At 40.7% G+C, this 26,550-nt stretch overlaps 2 protein-coding genes across 3 annotated transcripts in view; one reads left to right on the top strand and one right to left on the bottom strand.

Annotated features, from left to right (window-relative positions):
- The window catches only part of LOC145861820 (butyrophilin subfamily 1 member A1), a 315,627-nt gene that overhangs the window by 211,770 nt on the left and 77,307 nt on the right, over positions 1–26,550 (bottom strand). The gene's annotated exons all lie outside the window — the stretch shown is intronic.
- Positions 1–26,550, top strand: part of LOC145861819 (butyrophilin subfamily 2 member A1) — a 73,702-nt gene that overhangs the window by 1,364 nt on the left and 45,788 nt on the right. Inside the window, exons 2-7 of one of the 2 annotated variants that reach the window (XM_082965425.1) lie at positions 12,547–12,894; positions 15,971–16,255; positions 16,442–16,555; positions 19,103–19,123; positions 25,484–25,516; positions 25,793–25,813. In XM_082965425.1, coding sequence (XP_082821551.1) covers positions 12,547–12,894; positions 15,971–16,255; positions 16,442–16,555; positions 19,103–19,123; positions 25,484–25,516; positions 25,793–25,813 — 822 coding nt within the window. The remainder of the gene's footprint in view (positions 1–12,546; positions 12,895–15,970; positions 16,256–16,441; positions 16,556–19,102; positions 19,124–25,483; positions 25,517–25,792; positions 25,814–26,550) is intronic. The other variant, XM_082965426.1, reaches the window with a different exon arrangement.

Below are 26,550 nucleotides of genomic sequence, written 5' to 3'. Positions count from 1 at the left end.
TCAGAAAATGTCAGTTGTTGAACATAGTATCAAATCAAATCAAATGTATTTATAAAACCCTTCTTACATCAGCTGATATATCAAAGTGCTGTACAGAAACCCAGCCTAATACCACAAACAGCAAGCAATGCAGGTGTAGAAGCACAGTGGCTAGGAAAAACTCCCTAGAAAGGCCAAAACCTAGGAAGAAACCTAGAGAGGAACCAGGCTATGAGGAGTGGCCAGTCCTCTTCTGGCTGTGTCGGGTGGAGATTATAACAGAACATGGCCAAGATGTTCAAATGTTGATAAATGACCAGCAGGGTCAAATAATAGTAGTACTTCTATTTGCAATAGCAATTTATTAAATATGCAGTTGAGGAATATTCCATGTACCAACACTACATGTAGAGAATACATACAGGTCAACGGTGCCAATTGAAAGTCGAGGGGTGTGTCTGTGCCTTTTTTCTTTACCCCAGTGGTTCAAGTCAAGAGCCACCTTTCCCCTTTCCCCTATCATGTCTGAAAGTGACAGAGTCAGCAGCCAAGAGAGTTTTTCACAGTATGTCATAAAAAATTATTACACTTATGAATGTATGTAAAATGCTAAGATGTATTAGATCCAGTGCAATAGAATACCTGAATTTGAATGCAGCGTGTTCCGATTCCTCCTTCTCTTTCTGTCCAGCAGAAAGATCCAAAAACACTTGATGGTTCATGCAGATACTGGGGAAGCAATATAGAAATGTATTGATCCCTTAAATGATTTTACTATTAAATGACCCATATCACAACCCTCATACCTCTTCACAAAAATGTACCTAAATCAATTTTGGAAAAAGATTTTTACTCACAAAATACACTCAAATATCAAGTCATTATCAGGTTATGTAAACTGCGTGCTAATACTCAATGTAGAATGATTTGTCTTAATGTATTATGTAATGTAAGATTGTCGTAAGAGAGGAGCGGACCAAAGTGCAGCGTGATTATCGTTCCACATATTTTATTGAACTGTGAAACTATGCAATAAAATACACATAAACTAAAGAACAAAATAGCAAACCGTGACGCAGAGGTGAAACATACACTACTCAAAAACAATCTCCCACAAACCCAGGTGGGAAAACCTTAAATATGACCTCCAATTAGAGACAACGATGACCAGCTGCCTCTAATTGGAGATCATCCCAAACAAAGCCCAACATAGAAATACAAAACTAGAACAACCCAACATAGAAATACAAAACTAGAACATAACATAGAAAAACGAAACTAGAAAAAAATCCTGTCACGCCCTGACCGTTTGAAAGATATTGAGGTTTGAAAGCACGAATATCCGTCAAATATCCAAATTAAAACTGTTTTTACCTCGGTGATGACTTGTCGTCTGATCAGACAGGGGAGTTTGGCGTGTGGTGTTGTCCGTTGCAGACAAACACTATTTACCCACTACTTCAATACGGCAGTGACTTTTTCGTAGCAGGTTAAGATAATTAGTTAAGTTTACGATAAGGTTTAGCGAAAATGCTCCCCTAACTTGTTACGAAAATCGTAACTGTATCAAAATCGCGTGAAAATAGTGTCTGTCCGTGGTATGCGCACCAAGTAGAGACATTGTTAGGTTAAAGGAAGTAGCCATGTTTATGACTGAAAAGAGAAGCCGCTTTTCGATCTTTTTAGTCATAAATATGATTAAAGCCAAGAAAGAGTAGACACACCAGGTGTAAATGATTAAGGGGTTGGAACAGCGAAGTTCCAGTTACGGCTAAATATAATTTAGTGAGTGTTGAGATTAGGGTAATGTCCATTGAGGTAGAGGACTCATCTTTATATCTGTGACATTATATCATCTGGTCAACTGTAAAACATACAGAATGCTGCAGGGTACTGACCAAGACCAGACAGAGAACACATTACACTGGTTTTAAGGTCTCTGTACTGTAAAACATACAGAATGCTGCAGGGTACTGACCAAGACCAGACAGAGAACACATTCCTCCGGTTTTAAAAGGTCTCTGTACTGGCTGCCTGTGAGTTTTAGAATTCATTATAATATTCTTCTATTGATTTTGAAATCAATCCACGATTGTGCACCCCAATACATATCAGACATGCTTTTAAGTTATGTACCCAGGTAGTACAAACGTCTGGTCCACGTCTGGCCTGATTCCGAGACTCCAGATCTAAAACTGCTGGCCCTGGTCTGGTAGCTGGATCCCAAATGAATGACTTTACAGACTAGGCCAGAGTCATTCAGCCTGAACTGAGCCAAAGCTGCCATTTTAGTGCCCGAATCAGCCCAGCAATGGCCCAAATCCACTCAATTCAAACCCCCACTTCCACCACAAAAAAAGTATATTAAATGTAGGTAGTAATATTATATTAAATGTACACTACCTTTCAAAGGTTTTAGAACACCTCATTCAAGGGTTTTTCTTTATTTTTACTGTTTTCTACATTGTAGAATAATAGTGAAGACATCAACACTATGAAATAACACACTCAGAATCATGTAGTAACCAAAAAAAAGTGTTAAACAAATCAAAATATATTTTATATTAGAGATTCTTCAAATAGCCACCATTTGCTTTGATGACAGCTTTGGACACGCTTGGCATTCTCTCAACCACCTTCATGAGGTAGTCACCTGGAGATTTTGACCGGTAGTGTAGGTATTAATATTGCAGCTATCGACCGAACTATGAACAACAAACATTAAAAAACATGACTTTTTCTCATTTTAAGACCTTTTATTTAAATATATGATAATGACTTTATGTGGGTGTCACCCCTCAACAGGTAATATGTTATGAACAGTAGCACGAATGTATCCAAATAAATGTCACTAGAAAACAGATTAAACCAACAAATGCAGCTATATCATATATATCGAGTTTAATACAGATCAGCCCAGTGGTTCCGGAGGAGATGTAATTTAAGTGTTTTTCACAAAATTCCAGAAGGCGGAAAATCCATCATGCCGGACCTTATGGGTCGGCAAATGTGTTCTTTGTGAGAAGAGGGACCTATTCACTAAATTTCAGGACTGTAGGTCAGGGACTGGCTTCGGATACATTATTTGGATTGCAAAATTTATTTACCAGCTATCTAAACATGTTATCTTGGTCTAATTACCGTCCGGTGGACTCCCAATGATTTTGTTAATCGGTCTCACTCAGATATCATATTAAAAACTGTGAGCATTTCTCTACACCCCATGGCAAAATGTGTAGAATTGTGGGGGTTCAAAGTTTGCAATTTCAGTCGTCTGTTATAGCTCCACCTTGTGGCCAATATGCATATCTTGAGAGGATGTGGACTATGTGTCTTTACCATCAGGTCAAGTTGCACCCTCCTCAGCCTTTAGATCTCATAGTCATCTGAATGTTAATTTTGCTCGCTAGAAGAACTGGTATAATAATAATGAATCAGAGGAAATACAACAGGCTTTCACCAGCTTCTCTGTTCTAACCCCCAATAACCAACAGCAACCAATACAATAGGCTTTCACCAGCTTCTCTGTTCTAACCCCCAATAACCAACTGCAGCCAATACAATAGGCTTTCACCAGCTTCTCTGTTCTAACCCCCAATAACCAACGGCAACCAATACAATAGGCTTCCACCAGCTTCTCTGTTCTAACCCCCACCAACAGCAACCAATACAATAGGCTTTAATTAACTGGCGCCGGAAGAAATGCCAGCAGTTTTACGGTCCCCTAACCAATTGTGCTATTATGTGTTTTTTCTCGCGTTATTTGTAACTGATTTTGTACATAATGTTTCCTGTCCTCTCTGAGGTCACCAAATCACACACACTCGTCATACCCATCCCTTAAGTGTCCACGGACCATTCCCACCTTCTCACAAGTGGATATTTTGTATCAAATCCTCATTTTGAAGGATTTAGGAGTTCGCCATGTGAAATCCTTTGTTCTCTCTTTGTGTCTCTTTCTGTTCTCTCTCTGTCTCTCTTTCTGTTCTCTTTCTGTTCTCTCTTTCTGTTCTCTCTGTGTGTCTCTTTCTGTTCTCTCTCTCTGTGTTTCTCTTTCTGTTCTCTCTCTATGTCTCTTGAGAGAGAGAGTCCACGATCTATACCCAGAAAGGGTAACGTCATGACAATAGTTTAACCTCAACAGACACTAGTCAGAATACAGGAAGGTTATATAGTTTACCACCATCTGATCTAGTCAGAATACAGGAAGGTTATATAATTTACCACCATCTGATCTAGTCAGAATACAGGAAGGTTATATAATTTACCACCATCTGATCTAGTCAGAATACAGGAAGGTTATATAGTTTACCGCCATCTGATCTAGTCAGAATACAGGAAGGTTATATAGTTTACCGCCATCTGATCTAGTCAGAATACAGGAAGGTTATATAGTTTACCACCATCAGATCTAGTCAGAATACAGGAAGGTTATATAGTTTAACACCATCTGATCTAGTCAGAATACAGGAAGGTTATATAGTTTACCACCATCTGATCTAGTCAGAATACAGGAAGGTTATATAGTTTAACACCATCTGATCTAGTCAGACTACAGGAAGGTTATATAGTTTAACGCCTTCTGATCTAGTCAGAATACAGGAAGGCTATATACAGTGGTTCCTCCTTTAAAAGTTGCGAGTTTACACCTCGGGACTTAGAGGTACCCTGCATCACCACTTCATTGTTCCAGACCACCACAAGGGGGAGTTAGAGTGCTCATTATCCATTTGGGTCCCAAGGTTTTTATATGACCAATCATATCGAGTGGTTCCAATGACGAATTTTGACGTGAGCCACCCGTCCCTGTTGACTTTCTTCAGCAAAGATGGCTGACAAAACATTACAGGGGAAGCAGATTTAACCTCTTGACGGTCGCCTAGGATAGGGGGCGCCACAGCGCATTTTGAAAAAAAATTGTGCCCATTTTAAACGGCCTACTACTCAAACTCACAAGCTAGGATATGCATATAATTAATACTTGTGGATAGAAAACAACCTAAAGTTTCTAAAACTGTTTGAATGGTGTCTGTGAGTATAACAGAACTCATATGGCAGTCAAAACCCCGAGACAGATGGAAACAGGAAGTGGAATTCTGAATTGCGAACTCAACTTCATCACGTTGCCTATTAATCACACCGTGAGCTATGGTTCATTGAGCACTTCCTATTGCTTCCACTAGATGTCCCCAGTCTTTACAAAGTGATTTGAGGCTCCTACTGTGAAAACTGACAGAATGACACGCTGTGGAACGTGGTCACACGGAGAGGGCCATCACCATTATGACGCCGGCGCCCCTGGTTACCCTCCCCTTTCGAAACGTTTTGAAACACAATGCAATCGTCCCCTTTGAATCTTATTGGAGCTCTGGTTGAAAAAGGCCCTAAAGATTTATGTTATACAACGTTTGACATGTTTGAACGAACCTAAATAAGAAAAAAAGGCATTTTGTTGAAAGAGTAGCCCTGCGCACGTCGGAACTTTTGGTGCAGCCTTCAGAACGCGCTAACAACAACAAGCTAATGGAACATAAAGGATGAACTTTTTCGAACGAAAAAACATTTGTTGTGGCCCTGGGATTCCACGAAGTGCCTAAGGATGAAGATAATCAAAGGTAAGGGATTATTGACAATAGTATACAAGACTAGATTTGATATGCGATTGTTCCAAGATGGCTAGCCTATTGCTATTGCTAGCCACTTGTTCTGAGTATCGCATCCCCTTTTATCGCAAAGTGTGATTACCCAGTAAAGTTATTTTTAAATCTGGCATTACAGGTGCTTTCAAGAGATATTCATCTATAAATCTTAGAATGACAATATTACATTTAAAAAATGTTTTCGAATAGTAATTTAGTAAATTGTAGCGCTGTTTCATCGGATGCATTTGAGGGAAAATAGTTAGTCAACGTTACGCACCGATGTAAAATGCTGTTTTTATATATAAATATGAACTTTATCGAACAAAAGAATGCATGTATTGTGTAACATGATGTCCTAGGTGTGTCATCTGATGAAGATTGTCAAAGGTTAGTGCTGCAGTTAGCTGTTTTTTGGTTATTTGTGATGCATGTGGTTGGTCGGAAAATGGCTATGTGGCTACTTTTACGATATACTCCTCTAACATAATCTAATGTTTTGCTTTTGCTGTAAAGCCTTTTTGAAATCGGACAACGTGGTTCGATTCAGGAGAGGTGTATCTATAAAACGATATAATTTGAATTATTTTTTTGGAAAATACTGCCCCCTGCTCCATAACAAGTTAAGTAGTTATAACGTCATAACGAGTCAAGAAAAACATTTACAATTGATAAGAATATGTTAGTTAAAACCTGTTGGGGCTAGGGGGCAGTATTTTCACGGCCGGATAAAAAACGTACCCGATTTAAACTGGTTACTACTCTTGCCCAGAAACGAGAATATGCATATAATTAGTAGATGGATAGAAAACATTCTGAAGTTTCTAAAACTGTTTGAATGGTGTCTGTGAGTATAACAGAACTCATATGGCAGGCCAAAACCTGAGAAGATTCCATACAGGAAGTGGCCTGTCTGACAATTAGTGTTCCTTCTGGGTTATCTCTATCAAAATTACAGTATCTTTGCTGTAACGTGACACGTTCTAAGGCTTCCATTGGCTCTCTGAAGGCGCCAGAAAGTGGATTGGGGCGTCTGCTGTCTCTGGGCAAAGAACAGGAACTCTGTTTGTGAGTGGTCAGCCTAGTGGCTCAGAGCCTGGAGATGCTCGGGCATGAGAGACCAGCATGTTTTTCTTTCTCTATTTGAATGAATACAAAGTTGTCCGGTTGGAATATTATCGCTATTTTACGAGAAAAATCGCATAAAATTGATTTTAAACAGCGTTTGACATGCTTCCAGGTACGGTAAAGGAACATTTTGAATTTTTTGGCCACGAAATGCGCCCGCACGTTACCGTTTGGATAGTGACCTGAACGCACGAACAAAACGGAGCTATTTGAATATAACTATGGATTATTTGGAACCAAAACAACATTTGTTGTTGAAGTAGAAGTCCTGGGAGTGCATTCTGACGAAGAACAGCAAAGGTAATCCAATTTTTGTAATAGTAATTCTGAGTTTACTGAGCCTCGACGTTGGCGAGTGTCTGAATAGCTAGCCGTGATGCCCGAGCTATGTACTCAGAATATTTCAAAATGTGCTTTTGCCGAAAAAGCTATTTTAAAATCTGACACCGCGATTGCATAAAGGAGTTCTGTATCTATAATTCTTAGAATAATTGTTATGTATTTTGTGAACGTTTATGCTGAGTAACTTAGTAAATTCACCGGAAATTTTGGGTGTGTATGCTAGTTCTGAACATCACATGCTAATGTAAAAAGCTGTTTTTTGATATAAATATGAACTTGATTGAACAAAACATGCCTGTATTGTATAACATAATGTCCTAGGAGTGTCATCTGATGAAGATCATCACATGTTAGTGCTGCATTTAGCTGTGGTTTGTTTTTTTGTGACATATATGCTTGCTTTGAAAATGGCTGTGTGATTATTTCTGGCTGGGTACTCTCCTGACATAATCTAATGTTTTGCTTTCGCTGTAAAGCCTTTTTGAAATCGGACAACGTGGTTGGATTAACGAGAGTCTTATCTTTTTAATGGTGTAAAATAGTCATATGTTTGAGAAATTGAAGTTATAGCATTTTTGAGGTATTTGTATTTCGCGCCACGTGATTCCACTGGCTGTTGAATAGAGTGGGACGCTGACGTCCCACGTTTCCCATAGAAGTTAATGTAGAGACAAACGATTGTGCATATTTTTTTGTAAGAAAGTCAATTTATGAAAATCGCTATTTAGCAAGTTTTTTTTCAGTCATATCCAATTTATACCAGGAGTATCAAACTCCAGTCTGTGAATGACTCTGTGTCTGCATGTATGTATTACAATTAGAGGTCGACCGATTATGATTTTTCAACGCCGATAGCGATACCGATTATTGGAGGACCAAAACCCCGATACCGATTAATCGGCCGATTTATTTATTTTTGTTTATTTGTAATAATGACGATTACAACAATACTGAATGAACACTTATTTTAACTTAATATAATACATCAATAAAATCTATTTGGCCTCAAATAAATAATGAAACATGTTCAATTTGGTTGAAATAATGCAAAAACAAAGTGTTGGAGAAGAAAGTAAAAGTGCAATATGTGCCATGTAAAAAAGCTAACGTTTAAGTTCCTTGCTCAGAACATGAGAACATATGAAAGCTGGTGGTTCCTTTTAACATGAGTCTTCAATATTCCCAGGTAAGATGTTTTAGGTTGTAGTTATTATAGGAATTATAGGACTATTTCTCTCTATACGATTTGTATTTCATATACCTTTGACTATTGGATGTTCTTATAGGCACTTTAGCATTGCCAGTGTAACAGAATAGCTTCCTTCCCTCTCCTCGTACCTACCTGGGCTCGAACCAGGAACACATCGACAACAGCCACCCTCGAAGCAGCGTTACCCATGTAGAGCAAGGGAAACAACTACCCCAAGTCTCAGAGCGAGTGACATTTGAAACGCTATTAGCGCGCACCCGGCTAACTAGCTAGCCATTTCACATCGGTTACACCAGCCTCATCTTGGGAGTTGACAGGCTTGAAGTCATAAACAGCGCAATGCATTGTGAAGGGCTGTTTGAATGAATGCTTACGAGCCTGCTGCTGCCTACCATTGCTCAGTCAGACTGCTCTATCAAATCATAAACTTAATTATAACATAATAACACACAGAAATACGAGCCTTAGGTCATTAATATGGTCGAATCCGGAAACTATCATCTCAAAAACAAAATGGTATTCCTATTACTTTGCACAACCTTCAATGTTATGTCATAATTACGTAAAATTCTGGCAAATTAGTTCGCAACGAGCCAGGCGGCCCAAACTGTTGCATATACCCTGACTGCGTGCAATGAATGCAAAATGACACAATTTCACCTGGTTAATATTGCCAGCTAACCTGGATTTCTTTTAGCTAAATATACAGGTTTAAAAATATATACTTCTGTGTATTGATTTTAAGAAAGGCATTGATGTTTATGGTTAGGTACAGTCGTGCAACGATTGTGCTTTTTTCGCAAATGCGCTTTTGTTAAATCATCTCCCGTTTGGCGAAGTCGGCTGTCTTTGTTAGGAAGAAATAGTCTTCACAGTTCGCCACGAGCCAGGCGGCCCAAATTGCTGCATATACCCTGACTCTGTTTGCAAGAGAAGTGACACATTTTCCCTAGTTAAAAGAAATTCATGTTAGCAGGCAATATTAACTAAATATACAGGTTTAAAATATATACTTGTGTATTGATTTTAAGAAAGGCATTGATGTTTATGGTTGGAGCAATGTGTACCTAAGCGATTATATGCAACGCAGGACAGGTTAGATAAACTAGTAATATCATCAACCATGAGTAGTTAACTAGAAATTATGATTGATTGATTGTTTTTATATGTTAAGTTTAATGCTAGCTTGCAACTTACCTTGGCTTCTTACTGCATTCGCATAACAGGCAGGCTCCTCGTGGAGTGTAATGTAAAGCAGGTGGTTAGAGTGTTGGACTAGTTAACCGTAAGGTTGCAAGATTGAATCCCTGAGCTGACAAGGTAAAAATCTGTCGTTCTGCCCCTGAACAAGGCAGTTAACCCACCGTTCCTAGGCCGTCATTGAAAATAAGAATGTGTTCTTAGCTGACTTGCCTAGGTAAATAAAGGTAAAAAAATTATTATTATATATTTTTTTTTAAATCTGCCAAATCGGAGTACAAAAATACCGATTTCCGATTGTTATGAAAACTTGAAATCGGCCCCAATTAATCGGCCATTCCGATTAATCGGTCGACCTCTAATTACAATTATTCACTTCAACAGTTTTCCTGCTCCTGGGACATCAATGACTACACATTGTCCACCACGCTATCGACTACCGACTGTGCCCAAATGTATTAATTGGGGTTGGGGTCAATTGTGGCTAAAAACACTTTGTCAATTCGTATCTTTAACGTGGAAAGGGGAAAAGGTATTATTATTAGTTTTTCACCAGTGTAGCAGGATGGTTATTAGCTGAACAATAGACTATTCAACCTTTACTAAAGAATTGTCTAACAGCTGAGCTAAGTGTGAACCCCACATGTTTAACATGATGCTCTGGTGGCTGACATATAAACAGTATAACATGATGCTCTGGTCTGGTGGCTGACATTTAAACAGTATAACATGATGCTCTGGTCTGGTGGCTGACATTTAAACAGTATAACATGATGCTCTGGTCTGGTGGCTGACATTTAAACAGTATAACATGATGCTCTGGTGGCTGACATTTAAACAGTAGAACATGATGCTCTGGTCTGGTGGCTGATATTTAAACAGTATAACGTGATGCTCTGGTCTGGTGGCTGACATTTATACTGTATAACATGATGCTCTGGTCTGGTGGCTGACATTTAAACAGTATAACATGATGCTCTGGTGGCTGACATTTAAACAGTAGAACATGATGCTCTGGTCTGGTGGCTGATATTTAAACAGTATAACATGATGCTCTGGTCTGGTGGCTGACATTTATACTGTATAACATGATGCTCTGGTCTGGTGGCTGACATTTAAACAGTATAACATGATGCTCTGGTCTGGTGGCTGACATTTAAACAGTAGAACATGATGCTCTGGTCTGGTGGCTGACATTTAAACAGTATAACATGATGCTCTGGTCTGGTGGCTGACATTTAAACAGTATAACATGATGCTCTGGTCTGGTGGCTGACATTTAAACAGTATAACTTGATGCTCTGGTCTGGTGGCTGACATTTAAACAGTATAACTTGATGCTCTGGTCTGGTGGCTGACATTTAATAAAATGTTTCCTATTAGCAGGACAATATACTTTTTATAACCCGGCTACTGTTGTGAAAATCCCTCAACTTGCAATGTATTCGATGCTTAAGTACTCTAAAGTGTCGCATTTCTAACTCAAAACAGTTCTGCATCTTTATACGATCTTCTTGATCTTCTTCCTTTTTTTGTTGAGCAAAAGGGCCACAGTTGATTCGTCTGTGAAGATGACCTTATTGAATGTCTCGCCAGCTTTGATCCATGGCTGGGCCTGTAGGACGCAACGTTCTGTGTTTGTCAGACGAATCATTGGGTCGAAACTACAGAACAACAGAACTGCAAAACAAGAGAACTACAGAACAACAGAACTACAGAACAATAGAACACACATGGTTAATGTTCTGAGAATTAAAAAAAATATATATTTTTACTACCGTTCAAAAGTTTGGGGTCACTTAGAAATGTCCTTGTTTTTGAAAGAAAAGCACTTTTTTTGTCCGTTGAAAATAACATCAAATTGATCAGAAATACAGTTTAGACATTGTTAATGTTGTAAATGAATTGTAAATAATTTGTAGCTGGAATCGGCTGATTTTTTAAATGGAATATCTACATCCATTGTCAGGAACCATCAGTCCTGTCTTCCAATGGAACGTTGTGTTAGAACAGAGGAACTCTGGGGTCTGGGACAATGTACTGTCTGGGATGAGGGGTCTGGGATGAGGGGTCTGGGATGAGGGGTCTGGGACAATGTACTGTCTGGGATGAGGGGTCTGGGATGAGGGGTCTGGGATGAGGGGTCTGGGACAATGTACTGTCTGGGATGAGGGGTCTGGGATGAGGGGTCTGGGATGAGGGGTCTGGGACAATGTACTGTCTGGGATGAGGGGTCTGGGATGAGGGGTCTGGGACAATGTACTGTCTGGGATGAGGGGTCTGGGATGAGGGGTCTGGGACAATGTACTGTCTGGGATGAGGGGTCTGGGATGAGGGGTCTGGGACAATGTACTGTCTGGGATGAGGGGTCTGGGATGAGGGGTCTGGGATGAGGCACCATTGTTTGGTGTGCAGCACATTGGCAGTGATTGCTGTGAATTATAGTGCAGTTCATTGCAGGCTGTATGGAAGCTGGTCAAAATGAATTGAACCCAAATCAAATAAACAAAGTCGGATAGAAATGTCGGCCGGCAGGCCTTGTGTTTGACACGCAATATTTTTATTTTACCTTTTATTTAACCAGGCTAGTCAGTTAAGAACAAATTCTTATTTACAGTGACGCCCTACCAAAAGGCAAAAGGCCTTCGGCGGGGTTGGGGGCTGGAATTTAAAATATAAATAAATATAAATATAAAAATATAGGACAAAACACACATCACGACAAGAGAGACACCACAACACTACATAAAGAGAGACCTAAAACAACATAGCAAGGCAGCAACACATGACAACAGAGCATGGTAGCAACACAGCATGGTAGTAGCACAAAACATGGTACAAACATTATTGGGGACAGACAACAGCACAAAGGGCAAGAAGGTAGAGACAACAATACATCACACAAAGCAGCCATAACTTAACTGACTTAATTTGGCTTCAATTCACTATTGAGTCTTCACATAGGAATGAAATGGTGTCATGTGATCGGCCAAAGTCCATCAAAGAACAGGAAGTTACCAATTATCTTTGTTGTTTGTTTTTCTCCAGGGTCGTCTGAGGTTCAGGTTGTCGGACCGGCTGACCCAGTCGTTGCCTTAACTGGTGATGACATCATTCTACCATGTTCCCTGAAACCCAGTGTCAATGCTGAGGACATGATAGTGGAGTGGACAAGATCGAACCTGAAAGCAGAAAAAGTCCATCTTTACCTTGACAGTCGAGACTCCTTTGTGGATCAGTCTACATCCTACAGGGGAAGGACATCAATGTTTAATGAAGAACTGAAGAACGGCAACGTCTCCTTAAAGCTGACCAACGTTACTCTCTCTGATGCTGGAAGATACAGGTGCTTCATTCAAACACTGAAGAAGGAAACCACAGTTAAACTCATTGTTGGTGAGTCATGAATACTGAGATGTGATCAGAGGTTGTATTGGTAAATCTGGCTAAATGATTGGCTGCTAAAATATAAAAATGACTTCCTCCGTCATATCATCATATCATCAAAGAGAGGGGTGGACTCAGAGACATCAGACTAAACATGACATGACTAGACATGAATAGACTTTGAATTTAGGCTGCTGTTAGATTGGTAACCAACACTAGACACTCTACCATGCTGCTGTTAGATTGGTAACCAACACTAGACACTCTACCATGCTGCTGTTAGATTGGTAACCAACACTAGACACACTACCATGCTGCTGTTAGACTGGTAACCAACACTAGACACTCTACCATGCTGCTGTTAGATTGGTAACCAACACTAGACACTCTACCATGCTGCTGGTAGATTGGTAACCAACACATCATGTATATCAGTTAGTAGGATCCATCCTTACCTGGAACGTGACAGACTCACAGGTACATCTTTCTCCATAAGAATTTGGTGTTTGGTTTTCGCCAGGCATAATGGGACTCATGTTGTCCAAAAAGTTATACTTTTGACTCGTCTGTCCATAGAACATTCTAGAACATTCTTCCAAGAGTCTTGATGATCATCCAGGTCTTCCAGCTACTTTAGTCAAGTTTTTGAGCAAAATGGGTCCAATTATGCCTGTCGAAAATCAAACACTGCATTCCACAGGAAGAACCTCGTACCAATGGTTAAGCATGGTGGTGGTAGTTTGATGGGATGCTTTTCTGCCTCAGGACCTGGACCTGCCTTAATAGAAGGAACCATGAATTCTGCTCTGTATCAGAGAATTCTACAGGAGAGGCCATCCGTCTGTGAGCTGAAGCTGAAGCACAGCTGGGTCATTCAGCAAGACAATGATCCAAAACACACAATCAAGTCTATGTGAAAATGGTTTAAAAAAACAACACATTTGAAGTTCAGGAATGGCCTAGTCAAAGTCCAGATCTAATCCCAATTGAGATGATGTAGCAGGACTTGAAACGAACAGTTCATGCTTGAAAACCCACAAATGTCGCTGAGTTAGTAGTTCTGCATGCAATAGTGGGCCAAAAATCCTTCACAGAGATGTGAGATCAACAACTACAGGAAGTGTTTGGTTGGAGTCATTACAGCTACAGTAAATTACTCCACAGCGATGTGAGAGACTGATCAACAACTACAGGAAGCATTTGGTTGCAGTCATTGCAGGTAAAGGAGGCACAACCAATTATTGAGTATGAGGTGGAAATTACTTTTTCACACAGGGGGATTGGGTGTTGAATAACTTTCTAAATTAACCTCTATGGGGCAGGCGGGACGAATTCGTCCCACCTACGTAACAGCCAGTTGAATCCTGTGGCGCGATTTTCAAATACCTTAAAAATCCTATTACTTCAATTTCTCAAACATATGACTATTTTACAGCTATTTAAAGACAAGACTCTTGTTAATCTAACCACACCGTCCGATTTCAAAAAGGCTTTACAACGAAAGCAAAACATTAGATTATGTCAGCAGAGTACCAAGCCAGAAATAATCAGACACCCATTTTTCAAGCTAGCATATAATGTCACAAAAACCCAGAAGACAGCTAAATGCAGCACTAACCTTTGATGATCTTCATCAGATGACACACCTAGGACATTATGTTATACAATACATGCATGTTTTGTTCAATCAAGTTCATATTTATATCAAAAAACAGCTTTTTACATTAGCATGTGACGTTCAGAACTAGCATACCCCCCGCAAACTTCCGGCGAATTTACTAACAATTTACTAAATTACTCACGATAAACGTTCACAAAAAGCATAACAATTATTTTAAGAATTATAGATACATTACTCCTCTATGCACGCGATATGTCCGATTTTAAAATAGCTTTTTGGTGAAAGCACATTTTGCAATATTCTAAGTACATAGCCCGGCATCACAGGGCTAGCTATTTAGACAACCAGCAGGTTTAGCACTCACCAATATCAGATTTACTATAAGAAAAATGGTCTTACCTTTCCTGTTCTTCGTCAGAATGCACTCCCAGGACTTCTACTTCAATAACAAATGTAGGTTTGGTCCAAAATAATCCATAGTTATGTTCCAACAGCGACGTTTTGTTCGTGCGTCCCAGACACTATCCCAATGGTAAATAACGGTCGTGCGCACGGCGCATTTCGTGACAAAAGATTTCTAAATATTTCATTACCGTACTTCGAAGCATGTCAACCGCTGTTTAAAATCAATTTTTATGCAATTTTTCTCGTAAAAAAGCGATAATATTCCGACCGGGAATCTGCAATTAGATAAACAGCCGAAGGAAAATATATCACTGGGTCGAATCGGGCACGCGCCTAATTCCATTGTCCTCTGATGGGCCACTTGGCAAAGGCGATTATGTGTTTCAGCCTGAGGCTGCCTCGTCATCGTTCAGGTTTTTCCCGGGCTCTGAGAGCCTATTGGAGCCGTAGGAAATGTCACGTTACAGCTAAGATCCTGACTCTTCAATAAACAGAAGCAAGAACAACAACACCTTGTCAGACAGGCCACTTCCTGCATGAAACCTTGTCAGGTTTTTGCCTGCCAAATGAGTTCTGTTATACTCACAGACACCATTCAAACAGTTTTAGAAACTTTAGGGTGTTTTCTATCCATATGTAATAAGTATATGCATATTCTAGTTACTGGGTAGGAGTGGTAACCAGATTAAATCGGGTACGTTTTTATCCGGCGGTGTAAATACTGCCCCCTAGCCCTAACAAGTTAATTAAATAAGATAAGTATAGTTTTTTTCTTTGTTGCAAACTCAGGTTCCCTTTATCTAATATTATGTTTTGGTTGAAGATCTGATAACATTCAGAATCATAAAATATGCAAAAGTAGATAAAATCAGAAAGTGGGCAAATAGTTCAGCCAGTGGTCTGCTTTATCTTGTATCTGTAGGTGCTGTATCTCAGCCAGTGATCTGTTTTATCTTGTATCTGTGTAGGTGCTGTATCTCAGCCAGTGATCTATTGATCTTGTATCTGTGTAGGTGCTGTATCTCAGCCAGTGATCTGTTTTATCTTGTATCTGTGTAGGTGCTGTATCTCAGCCAGTGATATCTATTGATGGAACCAAAGGCTGGGGGTTGGTCCTGAAGTGTGAGTCTGGAGGCTGGTTTCCTGAACCTGAGATGGAGTGGCTGGACAGTTCTGGAACCATCCTCCCTGCTGATGGACCTCCAGAGAGACACAGGGACTCAGAGGGCCTCTACGCTGTGAGACGACATGTCACCGTGAACAAGACTGACACCAACAGTTTCACCTGTAGAGTTCAACAGCAGGAGATCACCCACCTGAAGGAGACAGAGATTCATGTCCCAGGTGAGGTCTTCATTGGTTAACCCAAATACCTGAGACCCCTTGTTAGTTAAACTAGTTAGTGGAGGATGGTTTCCTAGGGGATGACCTGATTGGTCTGTTTTCAGTAGTATTTATAAATGATGCTTTACTTCCTGTACAGTATATATGTAGGTGTTGTAATGGTTTGACATGGCTTCTCTGTTTCAGATGAGGTGTTTCCTAAATCACAAACAGGGTTGATTGTTGGTCTATCAATAGCAGGAGCTGTTGTAGTTCTTGCAGCTTCAGCTGGTGTCTACAAGTGGAGAAAACATACTGAAGGTGAGTTTAACCTTGATGTCTCATCATTAACCTGTTATGGATAGGGGGCAGTATTTTCACGGCCGGATAAAAAACGTACCCGATTTAATCTGATTATTACTCCTGCCCAGAAACTAGAATATGCATATAATTATTAGCTTTGGATAGACAACACTCCAAAGTTTCTAAAACTGTTTGAATGGTGTCTGTGAGTATAACAGATCTCATTTGGCAGGCCAAAACCTGAGGAAGTGCTCTCTCTGACCATTTCTTGGCCTTCTACACTCTCTTTATTGAAAACTGAGCATCTCTGCTGTAACGTGACACTTCCTACGGCTCCCATAGGCTCTCAGAAGGCGGCAAAATGCTGAATGATGCCTTTGCAGGCCCAGGCTGAAAAACAGTAGCGCATTTGGATAGAGGTCGATCTGAGAACAATGAGACTGGGGCGCGTGCACGATGCGACACCATGTTTTTATTTTTTCGTCTTTGAACAAAAACAGGGTTTCCCGGTCGGAATATTATCGCTTTTTTACGAGAAAAATGGCATAAAAATTGATTTTAAACAGCGTTTGACATGCTTCGAGGTACGGTAATGGAATATTTGGAAATGTTTTGTCACGAAACGCGTCGGGCGCTTAACCCTTCGTCACCCTTCGGATAGTGTCTTGAATGCACAACAAAACGCCGCTATTTGGATATAACTATGGATTATTTTGAACCAAACCAACATTTGTTATTGAAGTAGAAGTCCTGGGAGTGCATTCTGACGAAGAACAGCAAAGGTAATCCAATTTTTCTTATAGTAAATCTGAGTTTGGTGAGGGTCAAACTTGGTGGGTGTCAAAATAGCTAGCCTGTGATGGCCGGGCTATCTACTCAGAATATTGAAAAATGTGCTTTCACCGAAAAGCTATTTTAAAATCGGACACCTCGATTGCATAAAGGAGTTCTGTATCTTTAATTCTTAAAATAATTGTTATGTTTTTTGTGAACGTTTATGGTGAGTAATTTATTAAATTCACCGGAAGTGTTCGGTGGGAATGCTAGTTCTGAACGTCACATGCATGTCAAACGCTGTTTAAAATCAATTTTTATGCGATTTTTCTCGTAAAATAGCGATAATATTCCGACCAGGAGACATCGAGACATCGAGACTGAAAATGTAAAATGGACTCTTCACGTGCACGCGCGCACCCGTCTCATTGTTCTCAGATCGACCACTTTCCAAATGCGCTACTGTTTTTCAGCCAGGGACTGCAGAGTCATCATTCAACGATCTGGCGCCTTCTGAGAGCCTATGGGATCCTTAGAAAGTGTCACGTTACAGCAGAGATCCTCTGTTTTCAATAAAGAGGCTAAAGAAGGCCAAGAAATGGTCAGAGAGGGCACTTCTTGTTTGGAATCTTCTCAGGTTTTGGCCTGCCATATGAGATCTGTTATACTCACAGACACCAACAGTTTTAGAAACTTTAGGGTGTTTTCTATCCAAATCAAACAATTATATGCATATTCTAGTTTCTGGGCAGGAGTAATAAACAGATTAAATCAGGCACGTTTTTTATCCGGCTGTGAAAATACTGCCCCCTATCCATAACAGGTTAATCACAGACCTCATGGTTTATTACTATAATACTGATGGGTTAACTGTTAATCACAGACCTCATGGTTTATTACTATAATAATTATGGGTCAACTGTTAATCACAGACCTCATAGTTTATTACTATAATACTGATGGGTCAAATGTTAATCACAGACTAGTTTCTGTCTGTCTGTCTGTCTGTCTGTCTGTCTGTCTGTCTGTCTGTCTGTCTGTCTGTCTGTCTGTCTGTCTGTCTGTCTGTCTTTCTGTCTGTCTGTCTGTCTGTCTGTCTGTGTTCCTGTCTGTGACCCTGTCTGTCAGTCTGTGTTCCTGTCTGTCTGTCTGTCTGTGTTCCTGTCTGTCTGTCTGTCTGTCTGTGTTCCTGTCTGTCTGTCTGTCTGTGTTCCTGTCTGTCTGTCTGTCTGTCTGTCTGTCTGTCTGTCTGTCTGTCTATGTTCCTGTCTGTCTGTCTGTTTTGGTAGCAAGATGACTGAATATATTTCTCCCGAATGTTCTATTGTTCAAAACCTGACTGAACAGCTAAGTGTTGTCTCTGTGTTTACGACATTCATATTCATGTAATTTTCAACATTACCAACATTATCAAAGGAAATAGAGGAAATTACCCATAATACATCATGTTTTATCTTCTGTCTACAGAGGAGGTCAGAATAGAGAGGATGCAGTCTGTCTTCATGTTCTAGTACCCATAATACATCATGTTTTATCTACTGTCTACAGAGGAGGTCAGAATAGAGAGGATGTAGTCTGTCTTCATGTTCTAGTATCCATAATACATCATGTTTTATCTACTGTCTACAGAGGAGGTCAGAATAGAGAGGATGTAGTCTGTCTTCATGTTCTAGTACCCATAATACATCATGTTTTATCTACTGTCTACAGAGGAGGTCAGAATAGAGAGGATGTAGTATGTCTTCATGTTCTAGTACCCATAATACATCATGTTTTATCCTCTGTCTACAGAGAAGCTCAGAAACGAGAAAGGTAAGTTGTGGGTGAAAGTCTGTGTGCTTCCACAACTGTATGCATGTATTTCATTAATTTAAGTGAAAACTTTGTTCCTGTCTGTCTGTGTGTCTGTCTGTCTATGTTCCTGTCTGTATGTTTTTTTTCCTGTCTATGTTCCTTTCTGTCTGTCTGTCTGTCTGTCTGTCTGTCTGTCTGTCTGTCTGTCTGTCTGTCTGTCTGTCTGTCTGTCTGTCTGTCTGTCTGTCTGTCTGTCTCTGTCTGTCTGTCTGTCTGTCTGTTTTCTTGTCTGTCTATCTATGTTCAAATCACATGTATTTATATAGCCCTTCTTACATCAGCTGATATCTCAAAGTGCTGTACAGAAACCCAGCCTAAAACCCCAAACAGCAAGCAATGCAGGTGTAGAAGCATGGTGGCTAGGAAAAACTCCCTAGAAAGGCAGGAACCCAGGAAGAAACCTAGAGAGGAACCAGGCTATGAGGGGTGGCCAGTCCTCTTCTGGCTATGCCGTGTGGAGATTATAACAGAACATGGCCAAGATGTTCAAATGTTCATAAATGACCAGCAGGGTCAAATAATAATAATCACAGTAGTTGTCGAGGGTGCAACAAGTCAGCAACTCAAGAGTAAATGTCAGTTGGCTTTCATAGCCGATCATTGAGAGTATCTCTACCGCTCCTGCTGTCTCTAGAGAGTTGAAAACAGCAGGTCTGGGACAGGTAGCACGTCCGGTGAACATGTCAGGGTTCCATAGCCGCAGGCAGAACAGTTGAAACTGGAGCAGCAGCACGGCCAGGTGGACTTGTCACGGCCGTCGAAGGGAATAGACCAAGGCGCAGCGGGTTGAGTGCTCATATTAATATTTTATTAGAACACTTAAACAAAACTAGAAAACGACAGCCAAACAGTTCTGTCAGGTACACTAACGACTAAACAGAAAATAACCACCCACAAAACACAATGAGAAAAACACCTACTTAAATATGGTCTCTAATCAGAGGATTAGAGGAGATTCAGCTGCCTCCAATTAGAGACCAACCCCAAACAATTCCAACATAGAACTAGACAACCTAGAATAAACATAGAAATAGAATTACATAGAACATCACCCAAAACCCCCAAAACACACAAAACAAACAACCCCTGCCACGCCCTGACCAAACTAAGATCACAAATAAGCCCTTTTACTGGTCAGGACATGACAGGACTGGGGACAGCAAGGAGTCATCATGCCAGGTAGTCCAGAGGCATGGTCCTAGGGCTCAGGTCCTCCGAGAGAGAGAAAGAAAGAAAGAAAGAAAGAAAGAAAGAAAGAAAGAAAGAAAGAAAGAAAGAAAGAAAGAAAGAAAGAAAGAAAGAAAGAAAGAAAGAAAGAGAGAGCATACTTAAATTCACACAGGACACCGGATAAGACAGAAGAAATACTCCAGATATAACATACTGACCCTAGCCCCCCGACACATAAACTACTGCAGCATAAATACTGGAGACTGAGACAGGAGGGGTCAGGAGACACTGTGTCCCCATCCGATGATACCCCTGGACAGGGCCAAACAGGCAGGATATAACCCCACCCACTTTGCCAAAGCACAGCCCCCACACCACTAGAGGGATATCTTCAACCACCAACGCCATGGCACAACACAAGGGGGGGCGCCAACCCAGACAGGAAGACCACGTCAGTGACTCAACCCACTGAAGTGACGCACCCCTCCTAGGGACGACATGGAAGAAAACCAATAAGCCAGTGACTCATCCCCTGTAATAGGGTTAGAGGCAGAGAATCCCAGTGGAAAGAGGGGAACCGGCAAGGCAGAGACAGCAAGGGCGGTTGGTTGCTCCAGAGCCTTTCCGTTCACCTTCACACTCCTGGGCCAGACTATGCTCAATCATAGGAGCCACTGAAGAAATGAGTGTTCAGTAAAGACTTAAAGGTAGAGACCGAGTCTGCGTCTCTCACATGGGCAGGCAGACCATTCCATAAAAATGGAGCTCTATAGGAGAAAGCCCTACCTCCAGCCGTTTGCTTAGAAATTCTAGGGACAATTAGGAGGCCTGCATCTTGTGACCGTAGCGTACGTGTAGGTATGTACGGCAGGACCAAATCGGAAAGATAGGTAGGAGCAAGCCCATGTAATGCTTTGTAGGTTAGCAGTAAAACCTTGAAATCAGCCCTTGCCTTAACAGGAAGCCAGTGTAGGGAGGCTAGCACTGGAGTAACATGATCACATTTTTTGGTTCTAGTCAGGATTCTAGCAACCGTATTTAGCACTAACTGAAGTTTATTTAGTGCTTTATCCGGGTAGCCGGAAAGTAGAGCATTGCAGTAGTCCAACATAGAAGTAACACAAGCATGGATACATTTTTCTGCATCATTTTTGGACAGAAAGTTTCATATTTTTTCAATGGTACGTAGATGGAAAAAAGCTGTCCTTGAAACAGTCTTGATTTGTTCTTCAAAAGAGAGATCAGGGTCCAGAGTAACGTCGAGGTCCTTCACAGTTTTATTTGAGATGACTGTACAACCATCAAGATTAATTGTCAGATTCAACAGAAGATCTCTTTGTTTCTTCGGACCTAGAACAAGGATCTCTGTTTTGTCCGAGTTTAAAACTAGAACGTTTGTAGCCGTCCACTTCCTTATGTCTGAAACATAGGCTTCCAGGGAGGGCAATTTTGGGGCTTCACCATGTTTCATTGAAATGTACAGCTGTGTGTCATCCGCATAGCAGTAAAATTTAACATTATGTTTTTGAATGAAATCCCCAAGAGGTAAAATATATAGTGACAACAATAGTGGTCCTAAAACGGAAACTTGAGGAACACCGAAATTTACAGTTGATTTGTCAGATGACAAACCATTCACAGAGACAAACTGATATCTTTCCGACAGATAAGATCTAAACCAGGTCAGAACTTGTCCATGTAGACCAATTTGGGTTTCCAATCTCTCCAAAAGAATGTGGTGATCGATGGTATCAAAAGCAGCAGTAAGATCTAGGAGCACGAGGACAGATGCAGAGCCTCGGTCTGACGCCATTAAAAGGTAATTTACCACCTTCACAAGTGCAGTCTCAGTGCTATGATGGGGTCTAAAACCAGACTGAAGCATTTCGTATACATTGTTTGTCTTCAGGAAGGCAGTGAATTGCTGCTCAACAGCTTTTTCTAAAAGTTTTGAGAGGAATGGAAGATTCGATATAGGCCGATAGTTTTTTATATTTTCTGAGTCAAGATTTGGCTTTTTCAAGAGAGGCTTTATTACTGCAACTTTTAGTGAGTTTGGTACACATCCGGTGGATAGAGAGCCGCTTATTATGTTCAACATAGGAGGGCCAAGCACAGGAAGCAGCTATTTCAGTAGTTTAGTTGGAATAGGGTCCAGTATGCAGCTTGAAGGTTTAGAGGCCATGATTATTTTCATCATTGTGTCAAGAGATATAGTACTAAAACACTTTAGTGTCTCCCTTGATCCTAGGTCCTGGCAGAGTTGTGTAGACTCAGGACAACGGAGCTATGGAGGAATACTAATTATATGCATATTCTCGTTTCTGGGCAAGAGTAGTTGTCACATTCCTTGTCGTCTGATAATGTGAAATCACTGTCGGACCAATACGCAGCGGGTTGCGTGCTCATCATGATATTTATTAAACACATTGAACATGGAAAAAACAAGAAATGCAGACAACACGATAGGAGACAGTTTTGCAGGCTATGACAACTAGCAAAATCAACTACCCACAAAACCCCAGGTGAAAACAAGCTCCCTAAATATGACTCTCAATCAGGAACAACGATGTACAGCTGTTCCTGATCGAGAGCCACACAGACAACAAAGAAATACACAAACCAGAAAAACCCTAGACAACCAAAAACCAGAACATACACCCAAACCCCGGAACACATAAATACAACGCCCCTCTAACCTACACATAACCCCCAGACCACATACAACAAATACCCTCTGCCACGTCCTGACCAAACTACAATTACAAATAATCCCTAATACTGGTCAGGACGTGAAAGTAGTAACCAGTTTATATCGGGTATGTTTTTTATCCGGCCGTGCAAATACTGCCCCCTAGCCCCAACAGGTTAATATCCACAACATTTATTCCATGGGACAAAACTAGGTCCAGAGTTTGACTGTGGCAGTGAGTAGGTCCAGAGACATGTTGGACAAAACCCACTGAGTCGATGATGGCTCCGAAAGCTTTTTGGAGAGGGTCTGTGGACTTTTCCATGTGAATATTAAAGTCACCAAAAATGTGAATATTATCTGCTATGACTGCAATGTTCGATAGGAATTCAGGGAACTCAGTAAGGAGCGCTGTATATGGCCCAGGAGGCATGTAAACAGAAGCTATAAAAAGTGATTGAGTAGGCTGCATAGATTTCATGACTAGAAGCTCAAAAGACGAAAACGTCTGAGTTTTTTTGTAACTTGAAATTTGCTATCGTAAATGTTAGCAACACCTCCGCCTTTGAGGGATGCACAGGGGATATGGTCACTAGTGTAACCAGGAGGTGAGGCCTCATTTAACACAGTAAATTCATCAGGCTTAAGCCATGTTTCAGTCAGGCCAACCACATCAAGATTATTATCAGTGATTAGTTCATTGACTATAACTGCCTTTGAAGTGAGGGATCTAACATTAAGTAGCCCTATTTTGAGATGTGAGGTATCACAATCTCTTTCAATAATGGCAGGTGTGGAGGAGGTCTTTATTCCAGTGAGATTTGCTAAGGCGAACACCGCCATGTTTAGTTTTGCACAACCTAGGTCGAGGCACAGACACAGTCTCAATGGGGATAGCTGAGCTGACTACACTGACTGTGCTAGTGGCAGACTCCACTAAGCTGGCAGGCTGGCTAACAGCCTGCTGCCTGGCCTGCACCCTATTTCATGATGGAACTAGGGGAGTTAGAGCCCTGTCTATGTTCGTAGATAAGATGAGAGCACCCCTCCAGCTAGGATGGAGTCCGTCACTTCTCAACAGGCCAGGCTTGGTCCTGTTTTTGGGTGAGTCCCAGAAAGAGGGCCAATTATCTACAAATTCTATCTTTTGGGAGGGGCAGAAAACAGTTTTCAACCAGCGATTGAGTTATGAGACTCTGCTGTAGAGCTCATCACTCCCCCTAACTGGGAGGGGGCCAGAGACAATTAATCGATGCCGACACATCTTTCTAGCTGATTTACACGCTGAAGCTATGTTACTGTCTGTCTGTCTGTCTGTCTGTCTGTCTGTCTGTCTGTCTGTCTGTCTGTCTGTCTGTCTGTCTGTCTGTCTGTCTGTCTGTCTGTCTGTCTGTCTGTCTGTCTGTCTGTCTGTCTGTCTGTCTGTCTGTCTGTCTGTCTGTCTGTCTGTCTGTCTGTCTGTCTATGTTCCTGTCTTGAAATGGGTTTCCATGGCCACACACAAGCCTAAGATCACCATGCTCAATGCCAAGCGTTGGGTGGAGTGGTGTAAAGCTCGCCGCCATTGGACTCTGGACTAGTGGAAATACGTTCTCTGGAGTGATGAATCACGCTTCACCATCTGGCATTCTGACAGATTAATCTGGGTTTGGCGGATGCCAGGAGAACACTACCTGCCCCAATGTATAGTGCTAACTGTAAAGTTTGGTGGAAGAGGAATAATGGTCTGGGGCTGTTTTTCATGGTTCGGGCCCCTTAGTCCCAGTGAAGGGAAATCTTAACACTACAGCATACAATGACATTCTAGACAATTCAGTGCTTCCAACTTTGTGGCAACAGTTTGGGGAAGGCCCTTCGCTGTTTTAGTATGACAATGTCCCCGTGCACAAATCAAGGTCCATACAGAAATGGTTTGTTGAGATCGGTGTGGAAGAACTTGACTGGCCTGCACAGAGCCCTGACCTCAACTCCATTGAACACCTTTGGGATGAATTGGAACGCCGACTGCGAGCCAGGCCTAATCGCCCAGCATCAATCGATCAACCAAATGTATTTATAAAGCCCTTTTAACATCAGCCCATGTCACAAAGTGCTGTACAGAAACCCAGCCTAAAACCCCAAACAGCAAGCAATGCAGATGTAGAATTACGGTGGCTAGGAAAAACTCCCTAGAAAGGCCGGAACCTAGGAAGAAACCTAGAGAGGAACCAGGCTATGAGGGGTGGCCAGTCCTCTACTGACTGTACTGGGTAGAGAGGAACCAGGCTCTGAGGGGTGACCAGTCCTCTACTGGCTGTACTGGGTAGAGAGTAACCAGGCTCTGAGGGGTGACCAGTCCTCTACTGGCTGTACTGGGTAGACCAGAGGAACCAGTCCCTTCATGTTCTGTCCATGTTCCTGTCTGTCTGTCTATATTTATTTTTGACAAGTTGAGTGAATATATTCCCCCCCCCTAGATGAACTCAATCAAAACCTGACTGGACAGCTGGGTAAGTGTTGTCTCTGTGTTTACTATATTCATGTAATTTTCAACATGACCAACATTATCAAAGGAAATAGAAGAAAGTACCCATAATACATCATATTTTATCTTCTGTTTTCAGAGGAGGTCAGAATAGAGAGGATGTATTCTGTCTTCATGTTCTAGTACCCATAATACATCTTGTTTTATCTACTGTCTACAGAGGAGGTCAGAATAGAGAGGATGTATTCTGTCTTCATGTTCTAGTACCCATAATACATCTTGTTTTATCTACTGTCTACAGACACGGTCGTAATAGAGAGGGGTGAGTTCCACAACTGCATTCATTTCATTGATTTAAGTGAAAACATTTTCCTTAAAAAATATATACACTATATATTACACTGATTAACTACACTATATATTACACTGATTAACTACACTATATATTACACTGGTTAACTACACTATATATTACACTGATTAACTACACTACATATTACACTGCTTAACTACACTATATATTACACTGGTTAACTACACTATATATTACACTATATATTACACTGATTAACTACACTATATATTACACTGATTAACCACACAATATATTACACTGGTTAACTACACTACATATTATACTATATATTACATTGATTAACTGCACTATATATTACAAAGATTAACTACACTATATATTACACTGATTAACTACACTACATATTATACTATATATTACAGTGATTAACTGCACTATGTATTACACTGATTAACTACGCTATATATTACACTATACATTACACTGATTAACTACACTATATATTACACTGATTAACTACACTATATATTACACTGATTAACCACACTATATATTACGCGGAATAACTACACTGTATATTAAACTGATTAACTACACTATACATTACACTGATTAACCACACTATATATTACACTGGTTAACTACACTGTGTATTTATCTGATTAACTACCCTGTATATTGCACTATATATTACACTGATTAACCACACTATATTTACACTGATTATCCACATTATATACTAC

The sequence above is a fragment of the Salmo salar genome, chromosome 18 (assembly GCF_965601325.2).
Source record: "Salmo salar chromosome 18, fSalSal1, whole genome shotgun sequence".
Lineage (NCBI taxonomy): Eukaryota > Metazoa > Chordata > Actinopteri > Salmoniformes > Salmonidae > Salmo > Salmo salar.
Note: the sequence above shows the minus strand (reverse complement) of the source record. Positions and strands in the feature narration are given on the sequence as shown.